This window comes from Grosmannia clavigera (genome assembly GCF_000143105.1).
Source record: "Grosmannia clavigera kw1407 unplaced genomic scaffold GCSC_113, whole genome shotgun sequence".
Taxonomy (NCBI): domain Eukaryota; kingdom Fungi; phylum Ascomycota; class Sordariomycetes; order Ophiostomatales; family Ophiostomataceae; genus Leptographium; species Leptographium clavigerum.
In genome coordinates, this window is record NW_014040831.1 from 2,635,354 (window position 1) to 2,660,686 (window position 25,333).

Here is a 25,333-nt window from a genome sequence, read left to right on the forward strand (position 1 = left end):
TACGAGTTCTCACTATGTACTGGATCCATATGCAGATTGTACTGCCGTGTCTTTTCTCGTCGCCCGTACTTTTGTCACCGACTGGCTCGCAAGCCTGCAGTAACAAGGAGCAAGCAGACTCTGCTACAACTCCAGCACCAACTTCCCCGAACCACACTCCGCCCTCGTGTAAAGCCGCGGCCCTCCGCGATCGTTTCCGTCGATTTGCGCACTTGTCACTTTTTTACGCCATGACTTGTCAAATACACCGCGTCTAGGCCCCCCTTTCCCTCCCTCCCCCTTGTCGATCCCTTCTCGGATGCCTGACCGGGCATCATCGGAGGACTCCCGATATCGTCGGGCGCTGCCAAGGCTCTTGTCCGAATTGTGGCCCAGAAAGAAGAGGGACGGAAGCGAGAAAAGGTCGTGCCCGTGTTCGTCCACATTGTTGTTTCGAATAATAAATAATCAATACTCAATAATACTGGGCCGCTGCCATTGCATTCTCTCTCGCACTTACAGCTTTGTCACGTTCTTTGTTCGCCCATTATATGCCCAATCCCTTTGTTCCCTTCTATTTTTCTTATTCGGCCTCTCTCCGATCTCATGCTTTCAGCGCCCTTCCGTGTCTCTGACTCAAACTTGCGTCATGCGTCTTTCATTGTAAAGCCTGTGAAGCAATCATCGACGGGATCGCCCTCGTCCTCCAATCTGTCCAATCCGTCTTGATTGTCCATCCTTTCATTCCGACCTGCCCCAACATCGTGACGATGAGTCCCCGTAAGCCGTCGTCGTTTGGCCTCTTCTCGGCCCTGCCTGCCGAGCTCCGTCTGGCCATCTGGCAGTTCAGCTGCCACCCTCGCGTCGTCGAGGTCTGGTACGATGCCGATGCTGACCGCTGCCGCACCACCGCGCGTCCGCCGCCGGTTCTGCACGTCAGCCGCGAGGCGCGCCACGAGGCCATGGCCCTCTACCGCCGTGCCTTTGTCACCCAGAGCTGTCCCGACCACTTCATCTACTTCTCGTCCGCCCGCGACGTCCTCTATCTGCCGCGTCACGGCCTCATGGGTTACGACGACACGGCTCGCGACTTCACCGTCCATGTCCGCGACACGGCGCCGCACGTCTGGTCGCTGGCTATCGACCACGTCCGCACAGACACCATCCGTCCGTGGGAGCCCTACAACAAGCTGATGCTCATCTTCAGCTTCCCCAACGTCCAGGAGACCATCCTGGTCGTTGGCGCTGGCAGCAACGAGCGCCGCGTCGACCGGCGTCGCAGCCTCGACTCCGTCGAGAGTGCCGAATCCACCACTTCGGCTGTCTCGACCGCTTCGCTCGTCGAGTCGGCCCCCGTCCCCAAGATTGGCGACGTCGAGCTGGTCGACCCCAAAGGCGACACCGTCGCCGTCATGGGCGTCATCGACAACGTCATCGAGTCTTTCTCGCGCGAGATCCAGGCTGCCGCTGGCGGCCCCAGCCTCAGCGACGACTGCCCGGTCCACGAATATCCTCACATCCCCTCTCTGATCCCCAAGGCCAAAGAGTACCACCAGTACCAGAACAAACAGCGGCGCCGCCGCCGCCAGAGACACCAATGCGCCATCGGCTGCGCCTAAACGAACGAGACTGGAACGTCTGACGAGTGCATTTTGCACCTGGGAAGGGGGGGGTCTATGCTTAATTACGGTACGGTACGGCATTGCATTGTATTGGATATGGGATTCACCAAGGAGTTGGCATGTCATCCCATTTGCGGCGTGCATTTATACCTTATTTTCATCCGTTGTGCCATCGTGCAGTGGACTTGTAATGTACACTAGAGTTCTTTGATGGCCTAGGCGTCCTGATAGAAATGGGGAACGGAGTATTTGCTCTTAGCATGAATTGACTTGCATCGGAATGCACACTGCTGAAGAAGTTGGTGAGGAATTGGAAAGATGCCGGGTCTTAAAGACACCGCACGATCACGTGATGTAATTCTCACACCAATCCAGTCGCTTAGCTCAGCGTAAAATTTACTGCCCTCGTCCGAGACGATTTCCATGTCTCTCACGACGTCGAAGCAACCTGTCCGAAGCCACGGCTGCGCCTTTCTCGCCCCCCTCCAAATTGCACACTGTAGCCGCAATTGCAGCCAAAGCAGCATGTCGGCCAAGGCTGTGTCGCCGGGCGCTGCGCTCCTGCGCACGTCGCGGCTGTTCTCGCTGCCGAGCCAGCTGCCACCGGCGCCGGGCGATGTGACGGGTGCCGGCAAGCGTCTGTCGGAGAGCGCGACGAAGCCGTTTCCGACGCTGCAGGCGATTGCATCGCCCAAGGCTTCGCGGAGCCGCGGCGACTGGGGCTTCAAGCGACCGCTGCCGTCCAAGGTGACGACCAAGTCGACGGCGCCGCTGGTGCGCGTGAAGCAGGTCGACTCGATCGAGCAGATCACAGACTTTGCCACGGCCACGGACCACGCGGTGACGCTGCGCAAGTGGCAGGAGATGGGCGTGCCCATCACGCTGCAGACCGACGCCCAGCAGCACAAGCACCTGCCGGGCAAGTCCGTGTTCGAGGAGGCGGCCGACATGATCGCCATCGAGCCGAGCAAGAAGCACACGACCGACGACAAGCGGTGGAAGTTCCAGGGGCCCTGGCTGGCCGGCATCACCGAGGGCGCCTTCCAGACGTACCTCAAGAAGCAGGTGCGCACGCGGCGGCCCGAGTTTCGCGACTTTCTGCGCGTCCAGCTGGCCACCGACATCAACCGCGACGCCTCGGCCAAGGCCATGGATGCCGGCACCGCTGCCGTGCCGCCTGTCGCTGCGGCCGACATCACCGACGCCCAGCTGACTGAGTACCTGCGCAAGCTGCGCCAGGACCGTCCGCTGCTGTACCGCCTTGTCGGCAAGTTCCTCGACCTCGCCCCGCTCGAGCCGTCCGACAAGATCTTCCAGAGCCTGGCTCGGTCCTCGTTCTCGCTGGCCGGCTCGCCCTCGCTGCTGTCATCGTCCTCGGCCGCCACTTCCTCGTCCCTCTCGCCGCTCTCGCCGCTCTCACACCTCGGCAGTTCTCGCGGCGCCGCCAATCCCTGGGCCCAAGATGGCCCCCCCATCACGCACCCGTCCGCCGGGCTGTCGTACCTCCGCACTGCCGCCTACCTCGACAACCATCCGCTCTATGGCCCGCAAAAGTCACATCCACCCGTTCAGGCCCGCGTTGTCTCGCCGCGCAACGCCAGCGGCTCGTTCCCTGCCAAGCTCGGCGTCGGTGGCTTCGTTACCGACAACCCGTTTGGCGAGACCGCCTACCACATCCGCAACTCGAACTCGCGCACCATTCCCGGGCTCAGCATCATCGACCCCAAGATCGCCGGCGGCTCCAAGATCCCCATGCGCGTCTCCGCTGCCAAGGTCAACTCTCAGGGCCGCGTCGTCGTCTCCGTCACCGAGGCCGACCCCGAAGCTGTCCTGGTGCAGCGCGAGCTCGAGGGCAAGGAGACCATTTTTGGCCAGCCTGCACGCCTCCTCTCTACGCGCACGGACAGCTACCCGCGCAGCACTGTGCGCTATGCTCAGAATCTGCGCCAGAGCGCGTTGGTCAGCAGTCCCCAGAACTATGGGCTGGGACCTTGAACGGACATTGGCCTGCTGTCTGGGAAGCCCTACATCGGCCGCCTGATGGTCTGTATATACACACTACGAGCCTAGACGACGTATATAGCATTTCCCCACGTGTACTACTAAATGACAAAAAACTACAAGCGATTGTATTGATCAAGGCTTACAAGAGGAAATAGGCGTGATCACGTGACTGGGGATTTTGACGCTTTCTCACACCAAACCGTCATGTGATGCAGCCCACACATACCCTAAGCCAAACCCCACCAGAAATTCACGGGAAAAAAATTGTGCTTGATACTTTTTCCCATTTACGACCAATCCGTCTTCCACATCGACACTCTTCATCCATCTCCATCCTCGCACCACGCAACACCCGCTCCCCTTCCACCACCACAAAATCAGTCAAGATGGGTCGCGTCCGGACGAAAACCGTCAAGAAGTCCGCCAAGGTCATCATTGAGCGGTACTACCCCAAGCTCACTCTCGACTTCGAGACCAACAAGCGGGTGTGCGATGAGATCGCCATCATTGCTTCCAAGCGCCTGCGCAACAAGATTGCCGGCTACACCACGCATCTGATGAAGCGTATCCAGCGGGGACCGGTCCGCGGTATCTCCTTCAAGCTGCAGGAGGAGGAGCGCGAGCGGAAGGATCAGTACGTGCCCGAGGTCTCTGCGCTCGACTTTGCGCAGAACACCGAGAGCGGCCAGCTGGATGTCGACACCGAGACCAAGGACCTGCTGAAGCACCTGGGCGTAAGTATCTATGCTTTTCCTGCCTCCAGAGGGGGCACATCGAGACTAACACGCGGCTCGCAGTTCGACACCATCCCCGTCAACGTTGTCCCTGTCACCCAGCAGCAGGTGACGGAGCGTGGTGGCCGCCGCTTCGGCGACCGGCCCCCTCGTCGCGACTAATTTGTCGGATGACGAGCGTTGGCGACACATACACCAATGAGCAAAATACCGACTCCCCACCTCCGACACAGCATGGCCGTGGGGCTGTTTATCACATCTGGCGTCTTGATTTTGCGGATCGGGTCTTCTTGCTTACCCAAACGGAAGGGACGCAATGGCTAGGATTTGATTTAACAAAAGAGAAGGACGGAAGCCAAAAAGGGGAACAAAAAAACAATAAAACCCGCATTCTGCACAACCAAGGTGTCGCGGACACTCATCTGACCACCAGAGAGTCTGTCTTGCTTGATTGCCAATATCCTTCCCGTTGCCGTTATGCTGTTACTCTGTCGGCAGTTATGCTGTTAGCTGTGCTGTGCGTGCATGTGCTTGTCTTTGTCGTTGCTTGTAAATCTTGTAAATACGGCGTGTGCTCCGTAGTTACTGTGCCTGGTGCTTCACCAAGTAAAGAGCGAGGAAGCTGCACTTTGTAGACAACAACAGTAACTTGCCACGGGGTTTCGTCTGATGTATATTTGTTGTATGTCCTCTGCCTAAACGCCCACGTAAATGCGCATATGCCAATGCAACCATGTAGCCCCGGTCGTGTAAATGTACACACCACTATTTCGTTGCAAACCTGATCTTGTGGCCCTCGAGTAGCATGTGAGCATCGTCGGATGTGTTGCTGTTAGCCAGCGTCGGCTCGACGGGAGCGGAAGTGATTGGTTTCTCGATAATGTTGACGTCCACGGATGCCACCGTAGGCTGGATCCGGGCCTGGGCGGCCGCGACTTCGGGATCGGTGGAGGGCAGCGAGGACGTGTCGCCGCGCTCGAGGGCCAGGGCCGCCTGGCTCTGGGCGAGGCGCCGCTCCTCGTGCAGCTTCAGACGGGCGAGGTCCTGGGCGAGCTGGGCCTCAGGGTCTGGCCCCGACAGGGTCGTGCTGCTGTCGTCCTGGTCGTCCTCGTACAGATCGACCTCAATGTCGGGGATGCCGACGCGCTCCCAGGCGGCCGTCTCGTTGAGCTGGACCTTGATGTAGAGGGCGCGGCGGGCACAGGCAGCCGAGCACCAGCGCTCCAGCTCGCCCTTGGGCATGATGCCGCCGTGGGCGAGTTTCCAGGAGCCGCGGCCGGCAAAGGTCTTGCGTGGGTTGGCGCACAGGGCATATCCGCAAAGGCCGCAGGTGTTACGCTCTTCGATCAGGTCGTCGTAGTCGCCGGGCTGGAACGTGCGCACGAGCTGCCGGAAGGCGGCGGCGTCCGAAGGTGCCGGCCGTGCTGAGGAGTACGACGGCGTGCGCACGAGCGGAAACGCCGTCAGCCGGTCAATATCCAGGAAGATGGCCGCCTCGAGGTCGCGGCGCTGCTGCAGAATGGCCGCGTGCTTGCCCGCAATCTCGGCATTGTCCTCCTCGGTGCGCTGGCGGCGGCTGTGCGTGGCCACGGTGCCGCTGGCGTCGTCGGCTCTGCTGGCGCCCGTCTTCAGGATGCCCTTCAGGGGCCGTTCAGCTTCAGAGGCCATCACGCAGCTGGTGGGCGGAGGGGCGAGCAGAACAAAAGGCGAAAACGCAACAGAAAGTAAAGAAAAAGAGGTCGTCCAAATGAAGAAAGTGTGGGGCACTTACCACCATGACGGTATGGCACAGTGCTAATTACAGTGCCGCCCAAAATGTCACAGCGCGCAGGAAGCTGCCAGGTGTTGCATCATCCCTCTCAGCCACCCGCGCCTTCCCTCTGCCGGCCTGCTGCCTGGACCAGAGCGTCCCCCTCTGCCTTTTTCGTTTGATTTCTACGCGTCCTTCCGGCTTCTGCGGAATTACAAGCAGTCTCTCTCACACTGCTCACCATCAGCAGACCGACTGCCTCACGGCAGCCCCAACGCTCCCTCACTTCTCCGTCCCCCTTCTCTCTGCATATCCTGGCCAACCGACATATCCTCGACGCTGTTACAGCCACACTGCCCTACGACGCATTTGTTCAGACATATTCGTGCCCCTCTTTTCTGTCTTTTGCCCCCCGTTGTTACAGGCCACACCACTGTTTCATCTGCTGACGTCGACTCGACCAAACAGCGCTCTCTTCGTACGTCGTATAGCTATAGCGATTACGGCCGGCTGGGGAGCAGGGGCAGAGAGAAACAAAGACACAAACGACGGTACGGCACCGTGGCGAAGCTACCCTCACTATCCACTCAGGAGGAGCTAAGGAATCAAAGCACCTGGAGGAAATACGCCGCATCTTCAACCAGCCTCCCTGCTTTCCCCACTGCCGCCTAATAACGCTCCTCCAAGCAATTGTTGTTACTGGAAAGGCCAGCAAACGGGTGTGGCAGCACATCGTTCTGATTCCTCGGCACCACCGCCCCCCCCTTTCCAACCACTTTCTCGCCCCGTCTTGTTCTTGAGCCATCTCATCCATCCCCGGGTTGTCTGCCTCTGCTTTTCTTTTGTCTACGTTTGGTGTCGTTCGGCCGGCCCCTTCATCTCGTCCGAGTGCGAGAATAATTCCCCGCGGGTCCCGGAAAAGTAAGGAGGGGTCGAAGCTTCAAGCCGAATCCACCTCTGGCCAGCCAACCTGCCACTGCAGAAAAACCTGCCAGCAACAACCATTTCGCAATTCGCAACACACCCCTATAGCCTGTCCTGCGCGCATCCCCAACGACGCGCCTGCAGGTTGCCGCCAGCCACAATGTTCAAAGTCAAGGCCATCTACGAGTACTCGTCGGCCCACGATGACGATCTGAAGTTTCCTGTCGGCCAGATAATAACTGTCACGGAAGAGGAGGACGACGAATGGTTCTCGGGCGAGTACACCGATGACTCGGGCGTGCATCACGAGGGTATCTTTCCGCGGAACTTTGTCGAAAAGTACGAGCCGGTCGCTCCGCCCCGGCCGACGCGGACCCGTCCCAAATCTTCGGCTGTTTCGTCTTCTACTGCTGCCGCTCTCGCTGCTGCTATTCAGGAGCCTTCCTCCCCTCCGCCTCCGCCGTCTCCGAGAGCTCTTGCCCCGCCGGCAGAGGAGGATGAAGAAGAAGAGCCTGTGCCCGAAAAGGCCTCTCCGCCCGCACCTGCGCGAGCTGCCACACCCACCTCGTCTCCTCGGAAACCGGCCGCCTCCGTGGCACCGTCGTCTCCCATTGTCATTTCCAAGGCAGCGCCGGTATATTCTCCGGGTCCCAAGGCCGCACATTCCCCGATTGTGCCAAAACAGGGCGGCTCGCCGCCGGCTGTGGCGGAGAAGCCGATTGGCAACTCGTTTCGCGACCGAATAGCCGCATTCAACAAGGCGGCTGCTCCCCCTATCACACCTTTCAAGCCTAGCGGTCTGGCCGGTGGTGGGGGCGCTAGCAACTTTATCAAGAAGCCGTTTGTGGCGCCCCCTCCGAGCCGCAACGCATTCGTTCCTCCGCCCCGAGAGCCTTCGACGACGAAGCTGTACCGGCGGGATGAAGACCCCGAGATCCGAGAACGAGAGGCGGAAAATCTCGAAAGCGCCGAGAGGGCCGGCTTGCTTCCGACAGCGTCAGCTGCTGGTGGCCAAGCAGAAGAAGAAGAAGCCAAGCCGATGATGAGTCTGAAGGAGCGTATGGCCCGTCTTCAGCGGGAGCAGCAGGAGCAGGCACACCGACATGCCGAGGCTGCTGCCAAGAAGGAGAAGCCGAAGCGGCCGCCAAAGAAGCGGCTGGACAGCCATGACTCGGCCGCGACGGCGACTGCAGTTGCAGTAACCCCGACGACGGACGAGACCGGTGGCGTGGCACAGCAACCGCCGGCTCTCGAGCGGAGGGACACGGGCGACACGGGCGGGCGGCGCTCGGTGGACGAGAGCCACCCGCCGCGTGTTCCCCACGCACCCCGTCGAAAGGCGTCTAAGGACCCCGAGGCGCAAGACGGAAACGACGCGGACATGTCGGGGGCTGGCGACACGACGGAAGGGCAGGACGACGAGCAGGCCGAGCGGGACGACAGCGATGAGAAACCGAGACAACTGTCTAAGTCGGCGATTCCCAGCAGCGAGCGACCGGTCGAGGAAGCAGCCAAGGATGAGGAAGAGGAGGGTGCGGGCGAGGAGACGACGGCGAAAGAGGAAGAAGGAGAGACCGAGCCGACGGAAGCGGCAACAGCAACGGGGGAAGAAGAAGAAGAGGAAGATGTTGACCCCGAAGTGCGCCGACGAGAAGAGCTGCGGGCAAGAATGGCCAAGATGAGTGGTGGGATGGGAATGATGGGGATGCGAGGCATGCAAGGCATGTTTGGAGGGCCGCCGCCGCCGCCGATGATGAAGAAGAAGATGCCGGTAGTAACGCCGGAGAGACGATCGAGCGAGGCGACGGAGGAAACAGTGGCGGCTGCACGTGCCCCTCCGGTTCCGGCGATGATGGCACTGCCCGGACTGGCGATGCGGCGATCTGAGGACAAGCCGGCAGCTGCATCGCCAGTCGAGGCGCCAAGAGCGGCGAGTCCAGCTCAGGACACCGAAGAGAGTGGAAGCCAGCCGGCGAGCACGTCTCCTCGCAGTCCTCCAGGTAAGATTTCGGAATGTTGGTGCAGCCAGGTGACTGCTACTCTTTCTAATGGTAATATAGTGCCGGCCCGAGCGGCAGCCCCTCCTCCACCGCCCCTGAGCACGCGGCCAGTGCCACCGATGCCGCCACTTATGTCGACTCAGGGTCCGACAGCAACGGACGGGTCCGAGTCGGATAACGAGCTTTCGAAGCAGACGTCGATTGTGTCGGCGGAGACGCCGCGAGCAGAGGCACCGCCACCACCACCACTGCCGGCGGCAGCCGCAGGCCCGACATCACCGATATCGCCAGTATCTTCCGGACCAGCGCTGCCCAACAGACGCAACAGCCGGATACCGCCGCCGATTCCTGGCTCGGCACCGGCACCTCCACCGATGCAGGCGCGTCCACCGCCGCCACCGCCACCGCCGGGGAGCCTCAGCCGCCAGTCGACGATGGAGGCACGGACACCGCTTTCGCCGACGATGCCGACGGCCGGCACAGAGGCAGCGGCCAGCTCGGATGACGACAACGAGGAGGAGGTTACAGAGTACGAGGGAGACTACGACACAGATATTGGCAATCCAATTCCACACAAGAACTCGCTCAAGGCACACGCACGCGATTCCAGTCTGGAGGACAGCGCATCTCTCAAGTCGCCCATCTCGGAGAGGACGCCATCGTTTCCGCCGGTTCCACCACCGGCTCCGCCACCGGTTCCCAGCGCATCGCGAGTACCACCGCCTATTCCTAGCCAGCCGCCGCCGCCGCCGAGTCTGCCGCCCCAGGCTCCTCCGCTGACGATAGCCGAGAAGCGGCGCTCGATCGACGTGCCCCGAGGCCCGCCGCCACCGCCACCGCCACCGCCACCGCCAATGGAAGCTGATGGGCTTGAAGAGGATGAAGGCGAAGACGAGGGTGACAAGTACGACCTGTACAGCCACGTGGCCGGCTCAGCCGGTCCAGCCAGCGCGCCGGCGTTGGTTCCGGGGCAGCAGTCACTTCTGAGCAGCGAGCTGTACACGCCGCCAGACCTGTCGCTGGCGTTTGCACCTGGGCCGGCGTCATCATCGGCAACGCCACGGGCACACCCACCCGGTCCTCCACCACCGCCGCCGGCTAGCCAGGCGCCTGCGGCATCGCTGCACAGCAGCCGAGGTGCGCGGCAGTCGCTGGACGTGTCGCGGCCGAGCGTGGCTGGGGGCAGCCGGCGGTCGGTCGACATGGTGCGGCCGTCGATGGAACTGGGCCACGTGGCCAATGACATTGACCTCGCACCGCTGTCCGGCTGGTGGCTGCAGGCCAAGAACCTGCCGCCACAGCTGCAGGGCCGGCGTGACATCTTCTTCGAGTCGGAGGACTCGCAGTCGGCGAAGCGCGACGGCTCGATCGAGATGACGCGCGACATTTACGTGCTGTACCTGGACTACTCGCAGACGGTGATCACGGTACGGTTCAACCCGAAGGACTCGGCGGACGTGCAGCTGGAGCAGCGCCATGAACCGCCGCCGCGCAGCCTGCGACAGGACCAGCTAGAGCAGTCATACGAGCGGTTTGGACGGCACATGGCAGACTCGGTGGTGGCGAAGAAGGATACGGTGGTGGGAGACGGCACGCCGCAGGGGCTGGTGACGGAGCTGATCCGGCCGTTCCGGGATGCGCTGCTGCCGGTGGGCACGCGGGCGTACGGGGCGCTGGTATACTCGAATCTGGCGAACGCAAGCACTATGCAAAATGACGAGATCCGGGCAGGCGACATCATCACGCTGCGCAACGCACGCTTCCAGGGCAAGCACGGGCCGATGCACGCCAAGTACAGCATGGAGGTGGGCAAGCCGGACCACGTGGCAGTGGTGAGCGAGTGGGATGGGACGAAGAAGAAGGTGCGGGCGTGGGAGCAGGGCCGCGAGAGCCGCAAGGTGAAGCTGGAGAGTTTCAAGCTGGACGACCTGCGATCGGGCGAGGTCAAGATCTGGCGCGTCATGCCGCGCAGCTGGGTCGGCTGGGAGGGCCAGAACTAGGAGGACAGCCTGGCCGTGCCTGTGGCGACGTCGTGGACGCAGCGGCGCAGACAGGCGCAGACGTACGTGTGGCCGTGTGCCGAGACCTGTCTGTCGTGGCCGCGTTCGCAGCCGGGCCCGAAATTGTTGGTGGCAGACCGCTGTCGACCGCGAGAGCTGGGCGAGCGTGGAAGAAGCTGGGGGCGATGGTAGGCGAGTTGGGGGGATGTGCAAACAAGTACGGAGTACCGTCTTCCCGTCTCACTCACTTGCTCTCACTTTCTCACTCTCACTCATATCTTTGTTTTTTTGCTTACTGTTTTTGTTTGGCTTTTGTCTTGTCCTTCCTGTTCAAGAGCACGACGCGTTCAGCACCTCATCTCTACATCTCCCCATCTCTGTTTTTGTTAGTATAGTAGCAGTAAAATTATGGGACATTCATCAGCGAGGAGCAGACGTGTGTGCGATTGCTGTCTACCAAGTCTCTGATTGCTAATACTAGATCCTGGCAGTCTCAGGAATACAAAGGAGATCTCATACAACGAGGTATAGTCGTACCGGACAAAGGAAAGGTAAGAGATCGTGAGGCCAAGGCCCGAAGAAAGACGCCGCCATCCATGAAGCCCGCGGATATCCGAGATGCAGAACAAAGGAAAAAACCAGGCTGTGTGCCATCCGTATTATAAGTGCCGCATCGAGCACGTGATTTGTGTTTTTCTACTCCCATTTCCCAATCCGAAAGAAACGCCCGCTCGTAAACATCGACATCAACATCAATATGCGCTGATCGGCTGTGCGTTCCGCAGCGGGCTGGACGCATGAGGACTGCTGCCGCTACTGCCTCGGCGATGAAAGAGGTGCATGAGGGCGCGCGGGCCGCTGTTGTTGTTCTTGCTGCCGCTGTTCTTGCTCCTGCTGCTCCTGCTGCTGCTGCCACCACTGCTGCTACAGCTGCTGCTCCGGGCGCTGCGCATGGCCGAGGCCTGTTCGCGGGCCCGTCGCACGTCGGCCGTCGGCCAGCGGTCACGGATGGTGTCGTCGACCAGGGCGACCAGGCCGGTGGCCATGATGACGTCAGCCACGTCGGTTATGGCTTCCAGCACCGACCGCTCGCTGATCCACATGTGACAAGGCGGCACCCAGCCGCCGGCTGCCTCGTCGGCCGCCTCCTGGTTCGGCGACCGCGGCTCTGGCACGATGTGTGCGATTACCGGCACGTCGGCCTCGTCGTCGCCGGCGTCGTAGTCCCGCAGCAGATGGAACTGCACCATGCCGGGCAGATGACGTTCCGACACCCGCTTCCACGTGTACCGATGGCCCCACCACTCAAAGTCGTAGTAGGCTGTGGTGGTCGGCCCTGTGTGGCTGTTGTGGCTGTGGCTGTTGTGGCTGCTGTGGCTGTGGTGGCTGCTGTGGCTGTGGTGGCTGCTGCTGCTGCTGCTACTGCTGCTGCTGTAGTCGACGCCGGCACGATACGTCACGTCGACGCGTGCATAGTTGCTAAACTCGAGCTTGACCGTGTTTGTCGGCCGGGGTCGTGCTGCCGGCCGGACGTCGGCACTGCCGTCTCTGCTGCGCCGGTCAAAGAGCGAGGAGAAGGACGAGGTTGACCGAGCCAGCGATGGCTTTGAGCTGCCGCCCAGCGACCGCAACGCCGTCGTCATGGATCGCTGCAAGGCTGTTGGTCCTCCGCTGCCGCCATAGCTGCTTCGCCGGCTCCGGTTCTGGTCCTGGTTCGGCCGGCAGGTCGTGCTGGGCTCGTCGTACACCAGCTTGGCATTGCAGACCTCGCGGCCCGAGTCGCGGCAGTATCGCCGCAGCGAGAACTCGCGCCGCGCGAGATCATACATGCGCAGGTGGAAGAGCTGGTAGGATGTCGGCCGTCGGCGGCCACCGCTCGCGGTCGTGCCGCCTGACACGGTCATGTCGACGCGCAGATTCATGTTGCCGTCCGTCGTGAACTCGTCGTGGCGGATCGACATGCGATCGACGCTGGGAAACAACTGCGCGAACCCGTGCGGCGTTGTCGGCCTCACCGTGCCATCGACTACCTCGTGTCGGTATTCGGGCAGCGGTGGGATCACCGGCTCGTCGCCGTCGTCGCCGTCGTCGCCGTAGCTGTCGCCGTAGCGCTGCGATGCGTAGCCGCTCGCATACGGTGACAGGTCCGCCGGGTCGTAGCCGTACGCCAGGTCTGCATCTGCGCGCTGCTCGGCCTCGCGCTCGTCTGCCTCGTTCTCGGACTCGTCCTCGTTGCTGGACGCGTACGTATCGGTCGAGGCGCGCGGACAGCATCGTGTCGACGGCGAGAGGTCGTCGTAGCAGGGCAGCTGGAACCGAGGGACGTCTTGACCGCCACGAACCCCTTGGGCATACGTGACGGACCGTGGAGAAACCGTGGACATGGGTGTTGATGCTTGTGCTTGTGCTTGTGCTGCTGCTGATGCTGTCGTCTTCTCCAGCGTCCGCGGCGAGTAGCCGATCAGGACGGACGTGAGAGCCGTGCTCTGCGATGAGGCATACGACTCACTGCTGCGTCGGCTGCTCCCAGATCCGCAGCTGGACGTCGTGCTGTGGCCAGAGCTGTGCTTTTGTATCGACAGCATCGTCTGTCTGTCGGGTGTCTGTGTGTGCTGTGCAGAAGGAAGGGAGAGATGCGAAGAGAGGCCGTGGCCCGGTCTTGTTATAGATGGAGTCGACAGGTGTCTGCTGGAAGCCGGCAGCTCCTCTCCGTGTAGATGAGCATAAGATGCAGGGCGACACGTTTGTATGGCTGTGGGCCGCTCAACGTGCTGTATGCAAGATAAGTGCGAAAAGGCAAAAGGCAAGTATGAATCGGCCAAGGATCGGCTGGACGTGTGGCAGTATATGTATTTTGTGCACTCCGTAGAGATGCCAAAATGCACAAGATGGTGTCGGGACGAGGCATATATGGCCGTTCTGACGGGAGAAGGAGGGGCGTGGTGCAATCGAGAGACGGAACGAGGGAAAGGACCAAGTCAGACAAACCGAGCCCGCGGGATGGCATGGATCCACGAGAAGGCAGAAGGGGGGGGGGGTCGGTACAGTGGCTGAGACAGACCTCCTACGAGTACGAGTACGCAAAACGGGAGGATGGGGGTCAGGGCGGCCGACAGGAAGACGATCGGGTCCAGTGCCAGTGTAAGTCGATAGCGGGGAATGGCCCCAAAACGGAGTGCTGACGGCTTGGTGGCAACGAGTGGGCCCACTGTGGGCTGCTGGACCGTCCTGGGTCTCCCCACTGCGATGCGCTAGCAGCACGCCAGAAGCTGCTCGGCAGCGCTATTTGCGGTTGCAGCTTCAGGGGAGATGGGAAAGTGGGCGGAGAAGGGGAAGGATGAGAAAAAAAGAGTCAGGAAAAAGAAAAAAGAGCAAAAAAGAAAAGAGCAAAAAAGACAAAAAAGAAAAAAGAACACGAGGAAGTGACGACTCGTCGGAATTGGGCGACGGCACTGTCCGACAGCCTGCCTCACTGCTTCCTCAACAAGCCGCATCTTATCTTACTATGCTTAAGTCAGCAAGTCAGCATGGCCTTCAGAGTTTTCCATCCCTCGTCCTTCGCCCGTTCTTTCCCCTTCTGGTTCCTGCGCCTGCCTCCACGTGTCAATTGCCAGATTTCTCAATCGAGCTCTTGGGCATCTGTTGTTCTTTTGGTTTGTTGTTCATTTTTTCTTCTTTCACTCGCTGTCTCTCTGCATCGAGTCCGTCGACACCAGCACATCGCGGCCGCTTGTTATGCGCTCCTAAAGTGCCGCCAGTGGCTGCAGACCCATATTCGCCCACGCGGCAGCCAATACCACCGTTTTTTGCCGTCGCCAGCACCAATCACAGCTTCCCGGCCGTTTCGACTGCTACCCAACGCCACTGCTCGCGTCTGTACGAGTGCCTCTGCGACGATCCTGGGCACGACGTCTCGGGCTGTGCTGAGCAGCAGCTGCGTCCACTCGGGCCTCTCGGCAGATGCCTGCTGACGACTCCTCCTGCTGTGCCAACACTGTCGTGCGAGCGTCATCTGGCGTCTATTTTTGCCTTTCTGATTTTTGATTTCCGATATTCGATACTCGATACTCGATATTCGATACATCGGATCTGCCTCGGCCCTTGGCTCGATCGACACCGGCCTGCTCCACCGCGCGCCGATGAACGAATGTCTCCGCCTCGCTGCTCCTGATCGGCTCGATGACGACCGCATGCGTCCCGGCTGCTCGCTCGTCGATGCCCAAGCGCAACGGTGCACACCGCGTCCTCAGTGGCCGCTCTCGGCTCGTCCAAAAACTCCGTCTCCGAGACTAGGAAACGTGACCGGCACCGTATGCATCCTGGCAGGCGATAGGTAACAGCCTCTTATCGCGAGAAAGGACAGGTAAGACGCATTGCTACCGTCCATCGGTAGCAGTCCGTCTCCGACCTCGCAGCCAAGAGAAATGACACATTTGCCCAGATGGGGCAGAGACATGGCGACATGGCCGCAGGAATGGAAACCAGCCATTGGACCAGAACAAAACACGACTCGGCCGTCTGAAGCGAACGTGTGCTGGCGCCTGTCAATTGGCTCCCTCGGCATCCTATGTGGGTAGCCCCCCGCCTGTCTGGGAGCTGCTCGTATCTTAGGACTAGTTTGGGGCGAACACCGTCTCGGCAACCGGTTCAGGGCTGCTGTTAGGCATTTCTGCATCTTTGCCCATGCAACAGCTTCCAAAGCCCCGACAGGGCGCAGAGAGGCCGCAGCTGGCCGCAGGAGCCCAACCACGTCGGTCAGCAGTTCCCAAACAGGTGCACTTTGCCAAAATCGCATTGGCCATGAAAAAGAGACGTTCCTGACTCACAGGAAGCATCTCGCCTGGTCCGCCTGCTGGGGGGCGCTCAATTCGGCTCCCCGTATGGCTGTCGTGTCTACACCCTAGGAGTAACTTGCGGGCCTCTCAGTCTTGTCGCGTACTCCGTACACCGCTGGCTCTGCGCAGAGGTTCAGCTCTCCGGTCAGTCCGGTCTGTCCGGTCAGTCCAGATGGCTGCATGACCAGGCTGACGTTCTTTCGCTTGTTTATAATGTCTTGGAAATTGATTGAGCCTGTCTCGGGACAGGTCTGGCACGCAATCGTACCACAACGCTCGCCGGCCTACGAGTACGAGCCTATCACGCCACAGGATGTCCAGGACGTCGTGGCCGTCCTGTATGGACGCACAGAGCTTTGTTTCTCGTGGCCGATCTTGCTGCTGCTGCAACCTCGCGCCAGCCGTCGCCGGCTATTATGGAGCAGACAGGGCCGATCGTGACAACGCGTCGTTGCTGCTGCTGCTGCTGCTGTTGCTGCTGCTGCCTCACGACGACATCGTGGGCGCTCTCGTTGGCATCCCAGTGCTGCCGATCCATCCACCCTGTGGAACGAGCGTTTTTCGGCCTCCTGGGGCCCAATGTGCGTGGGAGGCCCAGAACCTATCTAGCCTGTGTTGTCGTGTCCGTGTGGAATTACGTTGCTGCTCGACACACTGGCGGAGACACAGAAGGGGCCTCGTTTCGTCTCGGCCCCTCGGCCGTCAGTTGGATTCTCCGCATCGTCGGCGGGTCAGAACGAGGCTAGCCTCTTGAGATGAGCAGCGAGAGAGCCTAATGGTAAGATACGTCTGCCACCACCACTCTGCTCGTAAGATTTGCCCACAACCCTTGCTCCTTCTTTCCGATTGGCCCGACGGAGGCAGGAGCGCGCCAAATCCGGGGTACATCGCTCTTTCTTCCTGCAAAGGCTAAGACGGCCATGGCAACCCGAATTTGTGTGCTGTGCTGCTGTTGCTGCTGCTGTTGCTCTTCGACGTGGGACGGATGTCGGTGACATGGCCTGGAAAGCCACGTAGCGCGGCGTCGGCATCGTGGCTGACATCGTGGACAGGAGGATCACGCGAGGTGGGGCTGCACGAGACAGTCGGCAGTACTCGCAAGGCGACAGGAGGAAGACAACGGATATAATAATACCGGATAATGCTGATCTTGCAACTGGTGGTAATCATACAAGAGTTGGGCGCCAAATGAGCCGTGCGAACGAGAGAACGGCCGGATGAGAACAGTAGGAGAGACAGATACAAAGGAAAGAGAGTACAGTAGAGGCAAAGTAAATGCAACAGTAGACGCAACAGGAAAGAAACCGCTGGTAATGAATGACAAAGCCCTCAAGCACTGCCGCCGGCCTGCCGCTCGACCACGGACCGGAGAACCCGGAGCTTCTCCTCCGTCACGCGGATAGCCTCCTGAATGTCCCGGCTGTCCATCGGATCGTCGTGCAGCTTGTCCTGGACCACTCGGGCGTCCATCCCCCTCTTCGAACCGGCGCTGGCACCGTCCATCCGTCGGTCGAGTCCGACCCGCTCCTCCAACCAGCTCCAGAGCTCGCTCTCCTCGCGCTGCCAGATCTCGTCGTACGCGGCCACACGCTCCGGATAGGCTGCCCGGTAGCCGAGATCGCTGCTGCTGCCGCCGTATCCCAGCTGTCCCGGCTGTCCCATCGGCGGCTGTCGGCGTGACGTTAAGCCAAAGCCGAACCATGCTGCCACCAGCAGCCCGACCAGCAGCCCGTACATCACGTTGCCCGTCAGCAGCGGCTGCACAACGTCCATCAGCGGCTCGACCAACCCGCGTACCGGCTCCAATGGCCCCCAGTCTGCCTTAACTTCCGGCTTCTTGGCCACGCTCTCGACTTCGCGTGTCGGTCCCGACAATGGAGCCGGCTTGCCTTTTCGTCCCTTTTTCCGGCCCTTGGCTCCCGGCCCATCTTCGCCTGCCACGGCACGCGACCGTGACGACGACAAGAGCGCCTCCTTCAGGCTCGCAAACAGGTCTTTGGAGTACTGCGTCTGGCCGTCGTTGGCCCCCTTTTCGATCGGTGCTGCACCTGTTAGCAAAGTCTGCAGAACACAGAACACAGAACACAAAACGCAAGCTCACCTTTCAACCAGCTCTTCCCCGTCCACTCAATCGTGCAGTTGATCTGCACCCGCGTCGCGTTGTTCTCTGCCCACGAGAAGCAGTACTTGGTCTTGACCGTAAACACATTGCCGCTCGGCACATCTGGCGTCTGCGTCGCGCACGTCACGTTGATCGCCTTGTCAAAATCAATCGCCTCCACCGTCTCTGTCACGATGCACTTGGTCTGCTTCGGCCCGATCGGCGCGTTCAGCGGCTTGACGTACGATATCGTCCGCGTCTTATTATCCGGGCCCAGGCCCTTCTTGTCCGACACCTGCACGTCCAGGCACTTCTGGTCGTTCGACAGCCACTTGATCATCCACGTCGCCGACGTCGCTCCAAACACGTAGCCGAACACCTTCCCCAGCGGCGCCCCAATCACATCGTCTGCGAGGATCCTGTCGTAGTGCGACCCTGTGTCGCCGCAGTCGGTCGCCGCATGCGTCAGAGGGCCGGGGAAGTCGCCGCCTGCTGCCGGTGCCGTCGCGTCCTTGGGCTTGTCGGCCGCCGCTCCGTTCGACGCTGTGCCAGACGTCTTGCGCGTCACCGCCTTCTCGGCGCCTGTGTCGGCCGCTGCGCCGCCTGCATCCGACACGTATGCCGTCTCGTGCATATCCTCGTCTTCCGCATCCTCGTCGTACACCTCGTCCGAGTCGTCTTCGCTCTCGTCCTCCGATGCTGAAAGACTGCGGCTCTCGACAGACACATCGCCCCGGTCCTCGATCTTCTCCGTCTTGTCACCGCCCGTCTCGTCAATGTGCACTCCGTTCAGCGAGCTCTGCAGGCTGGGGTGGCCGAGCTTCCAGATCTTGACAATCAGGTCGTATGTCGAGTCTCGGCTCGCGAAACTGGCAAAGATGTGCTTCGCGTGCAGCGTCGAGATCATCAGCCCGTTCTTGAACACGAGAGCCGTGCTCCGCTTCTCCACCGACACCACCTCGTCGAAGCTCATCACCAGCGTCGTCACCCAGCCGAGAATGTTGCTGCTGAAGCAGATGTAGCCCTCCGATACGTAAAGGCGCCCGTGCGCCAGAATCTCGCGCTGCAGAGCACAGCTGTAGTCCTCGATGAGATAGTCGTCGTCGGGCACGCTCTTGAACAGGTTGTGAAACTCGCGGTTCCGCTTCTTGCTGGCCACCGCGAAGCCCGTCAGCTTGGGCGCGTTCCCCGGCACCGTTGGGTTGACGCCCGAGAGGTTGGCCGCCGCAACTGCAGCCGCGATCGTATTCGACGCACCGCCCTTCGCAGCCGAGCTGTTGCGGCCTCTCCGCCGCCCGTGCGCGCTCTTTGCACTGCCGGAGCGATGGAGCGCAAAGGCCTTTTCCTTGTCGCCATTTATGCTGGTCGTCGGCGGCGTGCCATCTTCGTGGCCGGTCCCATCCGACACAGACAACGGCCGAACGGCCAGCAACGCCGCATCGTCGGCGCCATGTTCCTCCTGTTCGGACGGGTTGTTTAGGATGGACGGGTCAGCAGGAGCCGACTCCGACCGCCGTCTCGACTCAAACCCGCCTTCCGACATCCTGGATTGCACGTGTGCGGCGGGCGGTATGGCCACTGCTGCCTTTGTTTCTTCTTCTTCTTCTGGCTGGTCGATAATGCCCAGCTGGCTCAGGCTGAGGTCTCCAAGACCAAGCGTCTTCACCGCAGGCTCTTTCGGCTGCGATGAGGTGAGAGAAGGTGCTAGACCGAGATCGAGAGAAGACTCTACCTCGACACCCTCGGCTTCCTGTCCGTCGTCGGCGTCGTATTCTCTGCCCGACGTGGTCGTCCCCGGCTTCTTGTTGTTGCTGTTCCACGGACTGGAGATGTTGGTGTTGGTGACGGCGTTGCTCAGACTGTTTGTAGCATTCTGTGCAACCGAGAACATAGACGAGAAGAAGCCGCTCGAGGGGGTCGTCTGGCCGGCCTGTCCGTAGTCGGGGTTCGGTGAGATAGGGGCAAGCGTATAGTTGGACAGCTTGCTTGGTCCGAGAGATCCTGCACGTGCTCGTCTCTGCGAAATCATGCTGCTGCTGCTTATGGAAGCAGCAGGGGATGCATTGGGGGCGTCGATCGATGGAAGGGTGGCCGTGCCTGGGGATGCTCTGTGCCGAGTGCCAGAGAGAGCCACTGGGTGGATCGACTCGGTTGGTGTGGGAGGAGTGTTGACGATGACAGGGGCAGACGTCTCGCTTGAGGGTGGGGTCTCTGGCCGCACCGCAATCAGGCCGGTCTCGATCTTCTGGCCCTTGGAGAGACGGCGAAATCGGTCTGCCGCCTTTACTCTGGACGCATCAGATGGCTCGCCGTTGTGATTTGCGCCCTCGGCCGAAGACGCGTCGGGGATGGGTGTCTGTACGGGAGGAGGGGCGACTGGAGATGGGGCCGCCGAGATGTTCGGGTTTCGGGTTTCTGGGCTCTTGATGCTCCGATCGAGCTGGTTGTGGTCGGGATGCTGTCGCTCCCGCTCCGGACTGGAGTTGGCCGTGCTAGAGCTCTTCCGAGACTTGAAGACGTCGCGGAAACGGCCAGCGGGCGACGGGGATCTTCGTACTTTGGACGGGGGAGGCGCAAGGCCGGTCTGGATGGTGACGGTGGAGGTCGGGACAAAAGCACCAGAGTTGGTGGGCTTGGCGGACAGGGTGGAGGTTCGCCCGAGCCTCTCGTAATCTGACTGAGTCGGCGTCCGGACTCCGTGGACGTATTCCGCCTGGACTAGCGGCGATGACGTCGTGAGGTATCCGATCTGGGACGGGTGGCTGGAAAGGGGCGCTGGCAGTGGACTGTGACAAAACAAGTCAGAGCTAGGAAGAAGCTTTGTGGGGACAGAAGCAAGAAAAAAAGCAATCAGTGCCAGAATGGTCGGCGAGGCGGTGGGAGCAGAAAGCGGCAGCTAGAAAGAGCGGTCTCAAAGAGCAGGAGAGGCTCCTTCAAAAGCGGAGCTCTTGTGCAGAGCGGCCACCAGACTTGACCGGATCCCCTTTTCATCATCTCCGCGCCGCTCTCGTATTTCTCGTCTTTCCCGGCGTTTCTTGGCTGCACCAAGTGCGTTCGTGTAATGGCGGATCCACAGGGTAATAAAAACGAGAATAGGGTAAATTGGTTAGTTGCTTGCTTACAGGTCTGTGGCAGACGCCCCTGCTGCGGCTCCTCTCTCGTCCGCCTGGCTGAGGGATTCGTCGCCGTCGCTCCCGTCTGGCGCATCGCGGCTTCGAACATCACGACCGCGTGACTGCGGAGACATTGTGGTGTCGTTGAGGCTGCCGTTGCCGCTGCTGTGGCCGCTGCTAAGCGACTTCCGCCGCCGCCTGACGGAGATGGACCGCGGGATCAGATGTTTCTTGTGGCTGCCGTTCGTCGACGGGCTGCTGGCTGCGCTTATGTTCGTTTCTATCATGGCTGCAGGCGTTTTGTATTAGAGCCAGATTCGGGTCGGGTTCGGGTCGTGGGAGCCGTGAGGCTGACAGGCAGCCAACCGCAATCGATCTCACACCCTCGAGGGCTGATGCCTGCTTCCGTCTAGCTGCAGAGCGTACCCAGAGATCCGTCTAGACTATTCAGATGCCTTAACTGGCTATCAGATCATTTGCCCTCTTTTGTCCAGGACTGAACATTCGAATACGACAGAGGGATAATACGGAGAGAAGAAGCGCTTTAGAACACTTGGCGAAGCGACCGAGAGAGACGAATGGGCCAGAGAGAGCTAGGAGAGGGGAGGAAAAAACAAAAACAGAGAACAGATCGTGAAACAAATCCGCGATGCTGTCATTCTCGTACTGCCCGGCCTAGAAACGGAAAGAGCCAACGACCCCCTCTCGAACTGTACTGCGCCTTCTTGCTACTGGAGCTTCTTTCCCCTGTCGTCTTAGCGCTATTCCGGATAAGCTGTGCCAAAGTATCTGCACTGTGTGGCTGTAGCGTATTACGACGTCTCTGAACGAGACGGGGACTCTGGCTGACATGAGTAAAAGCAAAGTATTTGTGAGTAGACTCGCATACAGTGCGTATACGGCCTGATTATATACGCCGTAACACGATCTCCACACCCTTTCGAGTCTTCCCGACATTCGACAATCGACATTCACCACCACAATCGCAAGGCTGCGAGCAAACCGCTGTCAGCCGCTCTTTCCAGCCACGAATCCCGCTTCCGGGCCATTGCGTCGAATTCCCATCTCTCGACACAGAGTCTTCTTTTTGCAGCTCGTCCGTCGTAGTCGCGGGCAACCATGGAGGCATCCCCGCTGATCAAGGTATCTTACGATTGGTCAAGCAGCGGTCTGTTCTCATTTGTCTGCTGACCAGCTGAACCAGGCGCACGACCACGCACGAGAGGCGTCCATAGCCACCCATTCACTGGACACGACCGTTGCGGTCACAGAGCATGCACTTGCGGCGGGCGAGTTTGCCACGGCAGCTCAGACCACCGCCAGCACAGAGGCTCTACGAACGCTGAAGCTGCTCGAGCAGCACCACGAACGGTTGTCCCGGCTGCTGCGATACTCGATCGAACACCCGACACAACAGCAGAAGAAACAGCAGCAGGAGCAGAAGCAGCAGCAGCAGCAGCAGGAAGTGGGGGGTGACACAGCGAACGAGAAGGATGGAACAGCAAGCACGGCAGCAGGAGGAGCCAGCAGAACGACGACGGCATCTGTGTCGGGCGTAGTATCGCGGGGCGAGTTCTCGAATGCGAGCCGATCGCGGGCAGAGGGCCAGACGGGCTTCGACCAGACGGAAGCGGGCAGAACAGGCTCGGCGGCGGCAGTGTCCATGTCGGCGACAGCAGCAGCACATCAAGCGGGCGCAGCAGCGATGGCCAGTGCGCTGGGATCGTCCCCGTCTTCTCAGCCGCAGCGGCGATACCCGGCGACGCGCGAGCTGTCGTCGTCGATTGCCAACAATTTGGCATCGGCGCGAGGCATCCGGGGACGACACCGCGGGCAGCCAGCAGCGCCCAGCATGTCCAATGAGCAGGCGCCCGGCAATCTGGACGGCCAGCTGGGCGGCAGCCCGGACGGGTCGCGGACGCACATGCAGAGCGTGCTGCAACAGCTGCCGGACGGGAAGCCGAGCTGGGTGCCGCCGGGTCACGCGTCGGTGGCAGCGGTGCCGTCGCGGCTGAGCGCCGAGAAGAGCGAGGGCCATCTGAGCCAAAAGAGCTGGGACGAGGACCAGGCGACAACGAACACGGCCACGGCCGTCTCGGCTCCGGATGACGGATTCTCCCGGTTCTACAGCCGGTTTGGCAGCTTCATCAACCGGCTGTCGGCGCCGCTTGCCTTTGCAGGACTGCCGCTCATCGCCGAGGAGCCGGGCAGTGTGGCAGGCGGAGGCGACGCCACAGAGCAACCGCCGGTCGAGCAGCAGACGGCACCACATCCCATCCCACCGCAGCGACGGCGAAGCAGGCCGCCGTCTGTGATGCTGCCGACGTCGCCGCCGTCGTTTGGGGCCGAGCCGGAACTGTCCAAGATCTATTCCAAGGCGGCGCTGCGGGCGATCGGCCGCGACGGACACAGTGCGATGGACTCGTTCTACGTGGTGCCGCGGACGGGCCACACGGCGTCGTACGCCAACATCCTCAGCTTCGACCAGAAGGAGAGGCGGCGGATGGCGGCGTCGGTGCATGGCGAAGAGGAGCTGCTGGACCATGGCGACGAAGACGCGTTTATTGACGCGAAGGATTCGCAGCAGAACGGGCGGCGGGCAGTCCGGGGCGGTGGACGCGAGGCGCAGCACGTGGTCGAGGAGCTATACATTGAGAACCAGAGCCTCAAGGACATGCTGGACAAGCTGAGCAAGCGGCTGCACGCGTTCGAGGCGAGCGCACAGCACTCGCACATGGCGCTGCAGGAAAGCATGCGGCTGATGCGGCCGGGATCGCCACTATCAGCGAGCGCTATGGGTGGGCGGCCGGTGATGGAGTATGGAGGAGGAGGTGGTGTTGGTGCTCCTTCCGACGAGATCCCAAAGCGGATGACGGAACTGGAAATAGAGCTGACACGGGCGCTGCGGCAGCTTGAAGCGTCGGAGAAGGAACGGGCACACCAGGAGAAGACGCTGCAGCGGTACCGCGACAAGTGGGAGAAGCTCAAGGCGGACGCCAAGGCACGCAAGGGTGCCCAGATCCAGGGGCAGGGACCGTCGGCTTCCGATGGGACAACGACGCCTCGGTGAGGAGTTGCGTGGAGGTGCAGACCAGATACGAGATACCAAGATACCACGCGGGTTAGAGAACGAGCAGCGAGACGAGTATTGAAGCGAAAAGCGATTATTGATTTATTTTTCCATGCTATTCTCATTGGTAATATGTACAGTATAAGTCGTTCAGTCATGTGTGTTTGAGTTTGATAGTGTGTGGTGTCGAGTTTGCTCGAATCTTGCTGACTAAGCTGCCAAAAATACCATCACGACGGGATCGTCTCCCAGGCAGCGGCGGCCTCGGCGACACGCCGCCGGGTAACGATGCCACCGGTCAGCAGCGACGACGGCGACCGTTGCAGGGTATCGGCCCAGGAGGCGACGCTGCGCAGAGCGACAGCGAGGAAGCCGAGGGTCTCGCGGTCGACGTCGAAGACGAGCCACCAGGGCGTGCCGGGCGGCAAGTGGCAGGCGCCGTCACGAGCGGCACTGTAGACGGCCGCGACGGCGAGCTCGTGCGGCTGATGTGTGAGGTAGAGCAGCTGGGGGCTGAGCAGCGCAGTATTGAGGTAAGCGACGGCGCGACGGGCGAGCGTGTGGGCGGGCGAGCCGGCGTCGGCTGGGGCTTTGCTGTTGTTGTTGTTGCTGCTGTCGACAGCGAGAAAGTCCATTGCCTGAAGGTAGGTGATGGCCAGCGGATGCGGCAGGGCCACGTGGGTGTCGAAGCCGAGGGCGCAGAGCAGACGGGCCTCGAGGGCGAGCACGCGATCGTGAAAGGCCACATACGCGGCGTCGGCGAGGTAGCTCCGGCTGCGGTCTCGCGCATCGTCATCTCTGTCGGTCTGGCAGCCCCAGAAGTCCACGGTCGCGCCGAGATAGGCGTACACGTTGGCCAGGTCGCGAGCCGATCGCGGCGCGGCGCCCGTCTTGGCCACCACGTACAGCGCGGCCGCCGAGACGTGCAGGTAGTCGATGCCGTCGTCGCCATCACCGTCTGCGGTCGCCAGAAAACCCGGCACCACCAGCCAGTATCGTGCCAGCACCACGCAGGCCCGCGCCGTCGTCGACTGCGGCAGCTCCAGCAGCAGGCCGGCCGCCTGCGTCAGGCACTGCACCGCAAAGAACACGACGTCCAGCAGCTCCGCCGGCTGCCCCAGCGCTGCCATGCGCGTCTGGCAGCGCACCAGCTGGGCCGACGATGCCAGCGGGTTCGTGATGTGCGACATCGGTCGTGGGC

General features: G+C 61.1%; 12 protein-coding genes across 12 annotated transcripts; 8 read left to right on the forward strand and 4 right to left on the reverse strand.

Moving 5' to 3' along the window:
• Positions 1-749: 749 nt before the first annotated feature.
• Positions 750-1,598, forward strand: CMQ_3779 (uncharacterized protein; the record flags this gene model as incomplete). Its single annotated transcript, XM_014319717.1, has 1 exon — positions 750-1,598. One exon carries the CDS (start codon positions 750-752, stop codon positions 1,596-1,598), a length of 849 nt encoding a protein of 282 aa, XP_014175192.1.
• A 528-nt stretch (positions 1,599-2,126) lies between these two features.
• Positions 2,127-3,596, forward strand: CMQ_3658 (uncharacterized protein; the record flags this gene model as incomplete). The annotated part of the gene is made up of 1 exon (XM_014319596.1): positions 2,127-3,596. The coding sequence occupies one exon, from the start codon at positions 2,127-2,129 to the stop codon at positions 3,594-3,596; it is 1,470 nt and encodes a 489-aa protein (XP_014175071.1).
• A 395-nt stretch (positions 3,597-3,991) lies between these two features.
• Positions 3,992-4,501, forward strand: CMQ_3500 (40S ribosomal protein s17; the record flags this gene model as incomplete). Its single annotated transcript, XM_014319438.1, has 2 exons — positions 3,992-4,339; positions 4,403-4,501. 2 exons carry the CDS (start codon positions 3,992-3,994, stop codon positions 4,499-4,501), a joined length of 447 nt encoding a protein of 148 aa, XP_014174913.1.
• Positions 4,502-5,104: 603 nt separating this feature from the next.
• Positions 5,105-6,007, reverse strand: CMQ_3742 (uncharacterized protein; the record flags this gene model as incomplete). Its single annotated transcript, XM_014319680.1, has 1 exon — positions 5,105-6,007. One exon carries the CDS (start codon positions 6,005-6,007, stop codon positions 5,105-5,107), a length of 903 nt encoding a protein of 300 aa, XP_014175155.1.
• A 1,166-nt stretch (positions 6,008-7,173) lies between these two features.
• CMQ_3424 (sh3 domain containing protein) lies at positions 7,174-11,013 on the forward strand (the record flags this gene model as incomplete). Its single annotated transcript, XM_014319362.1, has 2 exons — positions 7,174-9,013; positions 9,074-11,013. 2 exons carry the CDS (start codon positions 7,174-7,176, stop codon positions 11,011-11,013), a joined length of 3,780 nt encoding a protein of 1,259 aa, XP_014174837.1.
• Positions 11,014-11,765: 752 nt separating this feature from the next.
• Positions 11,766-13,598, reverse strand: CMQ_3896 (uncharacterized protein; the record flags this gene model as incomplete). The annotated part of the gene is made up of 1 exon (XM_014319834.1): positions 11,766-13,598. One exon carries the CDS (start codon positions 13,596-13,598, stop codon positions 11,766-11,768), a length of 1,833 nt encoding a protein of 610 aa, XP_014175309.1.
• A 294-nt stretch (positions 13,599-13,892) lies between these two features.
• CMQ_4078 (uncharacterized protein) lies at positions 13,893-14,984 on the forward strand (the record flags this gene model as incomplete). Its single annotated transcript, XM_014320016.1, has 2 exons — positions 13,893-14,154; positions 14,845-14,984. 2 exons carry the CDS (start codon positions 13,893-13,895, stop codon positions 14,982-14,984), a joined length of 402 nt encoding a protein of 133 aa, XP_014175491.1.
• A 168-nt stretch (positions 14,985-15,152) lies between these two features.
• CMQ_4134 (uncharacterized protein) lies at positions 15,153-15,350 on the forward strand (the record flags this gene model as incomplete). Its single annotated transcript, XM_014320072.1, has 1 exon — positions 15,153-15,350. The coding sequence occupies one exon, from the start codon at positions 15,153-15,155 to the stop codon at positions 15,348-15,350; it is 198 nt and encodes a 65-aa protein (XP_014175547.1).
• A 711-nt stretch (positions 15,351-16,061) lies between these two features.
• On the forward strand, positions 16,062-16,289 carry CMQ_3971 (uncharacterized protein; the record flags this gene model as incomplete). Its single annotated transcript, XM_014319909.1, has 1 exon — positions 16,062-16,289. One exon carries the CDS (start codon positions 16,062-16,064, stop codon positions 16,287-16,289), a length of 228 nt encoding a protein of 75 aa, XP_014175384.1.
• Positions 16,290-17,177: 888 nt separating this feature from the next.
• CMQ_3809 (gram domain containing protein) lies at positions 17,178-21,349 on the reverse strand (the record flags this gene model as incomplete). Its single annotated transcript, XM_014319747.1, has 3 exons — positions 17,178-17,890; positions 17,950-20,735; positions 21,072-21,349. 3 exons carry the CDS (start codon positions 21,347-21,349, stop codon positions 17,178-17,180), a joined length of 3,777 nt encoding a protein of 1,258 aa, XP_014175222.1.
• Positions 21,350-22,181: 832 nt separating this feature from the next.
• CMQ_3906 (uncharacterized protein) lies at positions 22,182-24,132 on the forward strand (the record flags this gene model as incomplete). The annotated part of the gene is made up of 2 exons (XM_014319844.1): positions 22,182-22,205; positions 22,267-24,132. The coding sequence occupies 2 exons, from the start codon at positions 22,182-22,184 to the stop codon at positions 24,130-24,132; spliced, it is 1,890 nt and encodes a 629-aa protein (XP_014175319.1).
• Positions 24,133-24,362: 230 nt separating this feature from the next.
• CMQ_3652 (cyclin domain containing protein) lies at positions 24,363-25,322 on the reverse strand (the record flags this gene model as incomplete). Its single annotated transcript, XM_014319590.1, has 1 exon — positions 24,363-25,322. The coding sequence occupies one exon, from the start codon at positions 25,320-25,322 to the stop codon at positions 24,363-24,365; it is 960 nt and encodes a 319-aa protein (XP_014175065.1).
• Between the last annotated feature and the right edge of the window lie 11 nt (positions 25,323-25,333).